We start from the raw sequence: 7,149 nt of genomic DNA on the forward strand, positions 1-7,149 counted from the left end.
TTTTAAGTATAAAGAAGGTAAGGTGGTCATGGTAAGCTCGCCTCTAAATCTGAACAATTAGCACTTCTGCAAACACCACTATTTTTATCTTTTCACAGATTCTGTCGGCAAACAAACCAGTAAAGAAAATACTTTCAGTAAAAATGACTGGGCTATCTGGGATCTGTTTCAAAATAATGTGGGAAATATTATGTCTCAAACAATAGAATGGCTAAGGACTATCCTGTAAAGTTGTAAGAAATTAATACCTCATGAAGTATGACACATTTGGGTTTTACTTAATTTTTGAAAAGAATTTTAAAATCCTGCTCACACCTTAACTTTGACCTGTCTCTGTGGAAGGTCCGTGTAGAATGCATCCCACTGTTGTATAGTCAGTCCCTTGAGCGCCAGGATTGCCTCAATCACCAGCATGTCAGAAATAGCATCACCAGCTGCCTATAAAAGGGAAACACAGAAGAAACCACTCTAATAGAAACAAAGCTTGAATACGAATGCAGTCTATGTGAGGAGAGCAGTCCGAATCCTGTGCTTCCCCCTCCCCTCAAGCAGCACTGGTTGTGTGGATGAATATAGGGAAGACAAAATAGCTATGTGGAAACTTGTCTTCCTTGTCGATAAATGAGATCAGACCAGATAACTCCTGAAGTTATCTACCTAACAGTCAAATCTTTTGTTACAATTAGATCACCTTTGAAATACACCAAAAAGGCTTCATTCACTGAAAAGTGGAGAAATTAGGACTTTTGGTATAAGGTTTTGTCTGCTTGTAAGCAGAGCAACTGCAGCTAATGCCTGTGTTACCACAAGGGTTACATGAGTGCTGTGACATGCCCAATGTGGCAGAAGCTCACAGTTGTCACTACTGCCCCCACACTGTCTTCCAACCCAACTATCTGGCATACTTGTATGTGTATATTCTGTCAGAAATGCCAGTTACTTCTCTTGAATTTCCTCAAAAAGGTTGGTTTAAAAAAAAATTTGGCCATATATATTCACAAACACACTAAGTAGGTCAATTTGTTGACTCTAAGCTACTCATTAGTGCTCTCATCGCAGAATGTATGGGGAGAGAAGCACATCCCCACTGTACATACCACTGCACCAGGCACCCACTAGGCCTTCCCCCTAACTCTGGAGACAGCACACTACCCGGCCTACATTCTGAGTAATGTGGAAGTGATCGAGAACCTGCCTCTGACCTGGTTAATCAAGTCAATGATGTTTTCAAGCATCTTAGCAGCTTTCCTTTTATTATCTTCTAGGTCTTTTGCTAGTTGCCTTATCTTTGTTTCAGCAGCTTTACTAAATAGTACCTGCAATGGAACATATAAAATCACTAAACACAATCCAGTAAGTCCAACAGGCCCAGTACTATCAACATAGCTACATTACTTTTGAAAGTCTTGATCAATCTGGAGAAACTGAGGAAGGGAATGGGTGCCTCTGCATACTTGAGGGGGTGGAGGGAAGGATTATAAAACTGATTACAAAATACCACCTTCACAAAAGTGAATGTATACCAGGAGTTTGTTGTTTGCCTCTCATCCAGCTCCATCAATTCTGTGCAACTAGGCCCCTTCAGCCTATCTGTATCCATTTAGTTTAACTGTCCTACCTTTTAAATAAAAGCTAAAGTAGAAAGAAGGTTCACTGGAATTCTACTCTGGCAAATAATGGCATGGATATATATCATTTTCTTCAAGATTCCTGTCATTCTGAAATGTGTTGCCTATGACACAAAGGCCCAATATAGAGAAGGAACAGCACTGTTATATTCAGTACTTGCTAGAATACATATTTTTTGACAAACTAAGACTGGCAATGTGTTACAACAAAGTTATATTCATGTACTCACCCTACAAACCAGTAGAGTTGAGAAGAGAGATCTTATGTTTTATGATGTCCAGAATATTATCTGATCTCTTATAAAATCTTACCAAACCCTGCACTAGGTTATATTTTAATTGCACTTACTTTCTTATATTCCTGACCTCTAGAACTCAATTCTTAAATCAATGAAGAAAATTATTTGACCTAGGTAACATTTTCTGTTGGCCACCTCCAGTCCACTATGAATGTGGTAAGGTATGAAAAGCCTTTTAAAATGAAAAATTCTGAACCTATGTAAACAAAACCATTTAAATATTAAATAATGAATATAAGTAGTATATTTTCTGGTATGTGAATTACATCTCAATAAAAAAACTTAGAACATTCTGTCTGCTAAGAGAACATAAAATTTTATATGCTATGGCCAATTACTTCAAACTCCTTTTAAGACTTAATTCTCAAACTTTCAATTTACCAGTTACTAACCTTTCCTTTTATCACTATAGCCAATTTTTAAGGGAAATAATGTAGACATATTATGTACTAAGAAAATTAAATATCTGCACATTTTTTAATGAAACTATTATAACAAATTAGTATGTTTCTTCACACTCAAGGACAGACCACAATCTAAGAACCAGCTTCACAATACCTAAGAGAATATTAAGTTAACCAAACAGTCCACTCTCCTACCCATCATTTCAACAAAAAGTAACATTACATATTGATAGCCAGATACAAAATTTCCATCAAAGAAAATACCAGTGAAGTCGGACTTACCGTGCCATGCCCATTTGCTTCAAAATAAACCCCAATGTCAAACTCTCGTGCCTTGTGGTGCAAATGTTTTACACCAGTTTTAGTACAATAGACAGGTACCTATAACATGAACACAATATTATTCAATTGGCAAGTATTTACTCTGAAATTAGAAATAACAGGTAAAACCTGCGCTTCGTCTAGGGAGGAAGGCAATTAAAGCAATTAAGAAACTTCTGTTACTTGGCCGGGAGGGGAGACAATGTAGAAGTGCACAGGCAAGTGACAAGCAGAGATAAGAGTCCCTTTTGAGAAATGTAAGATGACATTTTAGAAGTGACATGATTGAATTGTTTTAGAAAATTCAAATTAGCTACAGAGTGGAGAATGACTCAATAGCTCAATTCTATCATTACAATCTAAATAGTCAAGAAAATGCACAAACAAGGGAGCCATGGCTGTACTCCAAGGTGGTGGGCTAGTTTGGCCCATGGGACTATTTAACACTATTTAGAAGGCTAAAAGGAAGAGACCCCTATCTTGCACCATGCAAAGATATTAAATGTAAGATCTGAAACCGTAAAACTCAGACGAAAACGGCAATAAGCTCGTTGGAGCAGGTCTTAGTAACGATTTTCTGAAATCTAACATCAAAAGCAAAAATAAATGGGACTACATCAAACCAGAAAGCTGCTGCATAACAAAGGAAAATTTAAAAAATTAAAGACAACCTATTAAATTTGTAAATAAGCTGACAAAGGCTTAATATCCAAATACATAAACAACTCATCTGAATTAACAGCAAAAGCATGCACCAATTAAAAATGGGAGAAGACTTGGCCCTCCCTGGTGACGCAGCGGGTTAAAGCACAGCACTGAGAATCTGAAGCCACTTCCGCATGAGTTCGATTCCCGCCTGCCCCGGAGGTGACCACATGGCGAGCCAGACCTCTCCTGACCCGCCCGCTGCTCCCCTCAGCAGTGTACTTGGTCGATCTGCCTGTTCTGCTCCCCACTCTGTCTCTGGTGAAGCCTCTCACAGCCCCTGAGCCTCTGGCCTATACCCCAGTTCTGTATGCACAAATAAATAAATAAATCTTTAAAAAAAAAAAATGGGAGAAGACTTAAACTTGGTATTTTCCAGCCAACCAAAAGGTATAAGAGGTTCAACATCATTCAGTGTAATGAAAACCGAAACCACAATGGGAATATACCCTCACACTTACTGGAAAGACTATCAAAAAAACCAGTAGCAAGTGCTCTATAGATGTGGAGGAAAAGCCCTTCTACAACAATGGTGTGAATGTCAAATGGTGCAACCAGTATGGGAAACAACAGTAGTTAGAGGCCTGATTTAGTGGGAACCCTGATCTTTTGTTCTACAAGTGCCTGACAATGATTGCCTAGGCATCCACTTCAAAGACTACTAACTCCAATCAACACACCAATCGCAGAACTAGATGAAGAGCTGAGGTGCCTTTCATCCCACCACCTCTTCCAGTCCTTTGTTTTAGAACTCTTGATTTCATTACCTGATCAGTTTAAAGACACTAGTTTTTGGGTTTTCCCCCCTTTCTGTGCTTTGAACTTTCCATTCTTACATTTTAATTCACCAATAAAAAGTGAGTCCACCTAACCTTAGGTCCTCACCCTTAACCCCAGTAAGTCTCTCTGGAACACGTTATGGAACCTAAGTGTTCATGAATCAGTGGATGGATAAAGAAATTGTGGTCGTTCAACATTTTAGCCAACAAAAGGCTGCCTACAGGACCCAGTAGATTACACTCACAGCCTGGGTATGTAGCAGGCTGTACACACCTAGGTTGTGAAATGACACTCAGTGTTCATACAATGAGGAAATCACCATTTTTCAGAATGTATGCCCAAGTTAAGCAACAACATGACTATATATATGTAGAGAGAATATATGTATTATATATATATGTGTGTGTGTATATATGTGTGTGTATATATATATGGGTATATATGTATATATATGTGTGTGTGTGTATATGTATGTACATATATATATATATATATATATATATATATATATATATAATGGAATATTACTCAGCTACTAAAAAGATGAAATCTTCATGTGAAAATAACAGATGGAATGTGAGGGTATTATTCTAAGTGAAATAAATTTGAGAAAAACACTGCATGATCCTTGATACATGGAATCTAAAATTAAAAAATAGCTCATGGATGCAAAGAACAGACTGGTTAGAGGACAGGTAAAAATGGGTGAAGGGGATCAAAAGGTGTTTTTTTAAAAAAAAAAAGTTACTGGGTTTCTAGGATAAATTCTAAGTAATTACGGACATTTATTAGCAACAGTTGGTCTCAAAAGTCTTGGATGGATCTGAGGAAGATTTAAAGATGATTAAGGGAAGACTGAGTACAACTACAAGAGATCACATAATACCAGTATCTGATTGGATTTCGGAGACCTAGGAATGATGGACTAAAAATATTTTAAAGGACAATGAAAAGAGAAATTAACAGTTTCTGATGTGTTTTGTTTAAGAGTATAATTTGTCCAAGAGAAAATTTCAGGACTGAAAATAAGAACTAAAACACTAAAACAATAATAACCCAAGAACTGAGAATTCATGTGAAAAGTAGGCAGCTGAGCCTAGATGGTGTCAATGTAAGTGCATTTCCTGTAGCCAAGCATCACCAGACATGTTTGGCTCATTATTTCTTTTAGATTTTGAATCATTTGCCAAGACTTAAAAAGTATGAAATTCACATGAAGATACAGTCTTCCAACTTCTTTTAGAGACTGACTAAAGGTGACATTAGCTGGCATGGCTATCCTTACCTATCCAACCCACTCTACTCATCATTCACTTCACCTCTCCAGGTCCCGCAGGAATCCACTCTGCAATTCCTACTTTAAGAATGGAGAGGTGACAAAAACTAGTGAAGTGCAGGAATCTGAAAACAAATACACAAATGGTGAATGTGAATGGACCACTAGCTGGTGAGAAAAAAAGTAAAAGGCAATTTTAGCCACAAACTCTCCAATTATCAGAGCAAATAGTATGGCACAGACAATAGGGAAATAATTGGAAACACAACATCCCACCCAGGAAACTTCACAACAAGGATATAATTTTATTAATGCATACACATAAGCTACAGTTTAATACACATCACAGGCAATCTGCCAAAAGACTGCAAAGCCAGGAAGAAATCTCACCTTACTGTACAACTGATGATTCTCTCCTTAACAAAACTTTACTTGGGTTCCTTCCCTGTCTCCAGGAAACCAATTTTAGCAAGAATCCTATATCAGCTTACCCAGAATCACCATCCTCAAGAGCTGATCAGAATCCTCATCTTCCCACCATTGCCCAAGTAATAATGATCACTGGCCTGCCCTTAGCAAAAACACTGTTAGGTTGGGTTAGCAGAATCCTTCTTGAGCTCTGAAGATTCCTCCAAGTAATTTTCCATCCACTAGTTCCCGTCCCCAACACTCTGTTCCTTAGTATAAGACCCATTTGTATGAGTTGAACCCAATCTTCCCTCACTGCAAAACCCTATGGGCAAACCTATTCCATCAGCCTTGTCTTTAACAAGACTTCACTGCACCATTTGTCAAAAGTACTTTTTCCTACATTTACTTGATATTTAGGGGGCCAATGGTGTTAGCTAATTGTCTTTACCCAAAGGAATAATTAAACTTCTTATATTTCTATGATTAGCAGATAGTCATAACTTGGAGCCAGACATCAATTTTAAACTCCCCGGATATCAGAAGATAAATGACTATGTTCCTAGATGTTTACAATTCAAAGAGATACTCTGGCAGTTTTATTAAAAAAGCATTCCTGAGCTTTAAGTTGAATGTTTAAGCTCTTGAAAAGATTCACATTCATTATAAAGGGGAAAAGAAAGAATTTACAAGAATTACTTTAGAAAGAATTTTTTACTTTCTAAAGTAAACTTGGTAAAGAATAAGGAGGGTGGGAGGAGTTTCCCTTTTTGCATTTGCAACAATTTAATATTTTACTTATGTCTATCAACCTTTATATAGATAAGTAGAATTTCATATACAACCTATTTTGAGGATATTATTTTTCACACAGAAGTAACTTAAATATAATTAAGAAACTACCAAAAAAAAATTGGTCAATACCTTCATAACTTCTTCAAGATATCTTGTTGAACTTCCATTTGCATATGCAGTTTGTATAACACCAATATTCAAATTTTCTCCAATCTAGACAAAAACCACGATAATTACTTAATCAAAAGAAAAGACACTACAAAGCAAACATGAGTTTCAAAATTTAAATTATCAGTCAGTTCAGCAGTGTCTTAGTTGATGCAATAATTCACTAAACATTTACATGTATACCAGAACAAAAGGATAAGTACTTTTGAGCTTTATAATCCTTTATAAGGCCCTCCCTGGTGGTGCAGCGGGTTGAAGCACAGCACTGAGAAGCTTAAGCCACTTCCACATGAGTTCGATTCCCGCCTACCCGGGAGGTGATCCACATGGCGAGGCAGACCTCTCCTGACCCACCCGCTGCTCCC

General features: G+C 37.3%; 1 protein-coding gene across 2 annotated transcripts in view; it reads right to left on the reverse strand.

The window, feature by feature from the left end:
• The window catches only part of PGM3 (phosphoglucomutase 3), a 27,830-nt gene that overhangs the window by 1,514 nt on the left and 19,167 nt on the right, over nt 1-7,149 (reverse strand). For both annotated transcript variants that reach the window (XM_012721305.1, XM_004674056.2), the window contains exons 8-11: nt 6,746-6,829; nt 2,614-2,712; nt 1,203-1,316; nt 316-438 (exon numbers count right to left, since the gene is read on the reverse strand). In XM_012721305.1, the coding sequence (XP_012576759.1) occupies nt 316-438; nt 1,203-1,316; nt 2,614-2,712; nt 6,746-6,829 (420 nt within the window). The remainder of the gene's footprint in view (nt 1-315; nt 439-1,202; nt 1,317-2,613; nt 2,713-6,745; nt 6,830-7,149) is intronic.

Source organism: Condylura cristata, unplaced genomic scaffold (assembly GCF_000260355.1).
Source record: "Condylura cristata isolate star-nosed mole 26May11 unplaced genomic scaffold, ConCri1.0 scaffold00001, whole genome shotgun sequence".
Lineage (NCBI taxonomy): Eukaryota > Metazoa > Chordata > Mammalia > Eulipotyphla > Talpidae > Condylura > Condylura cristata.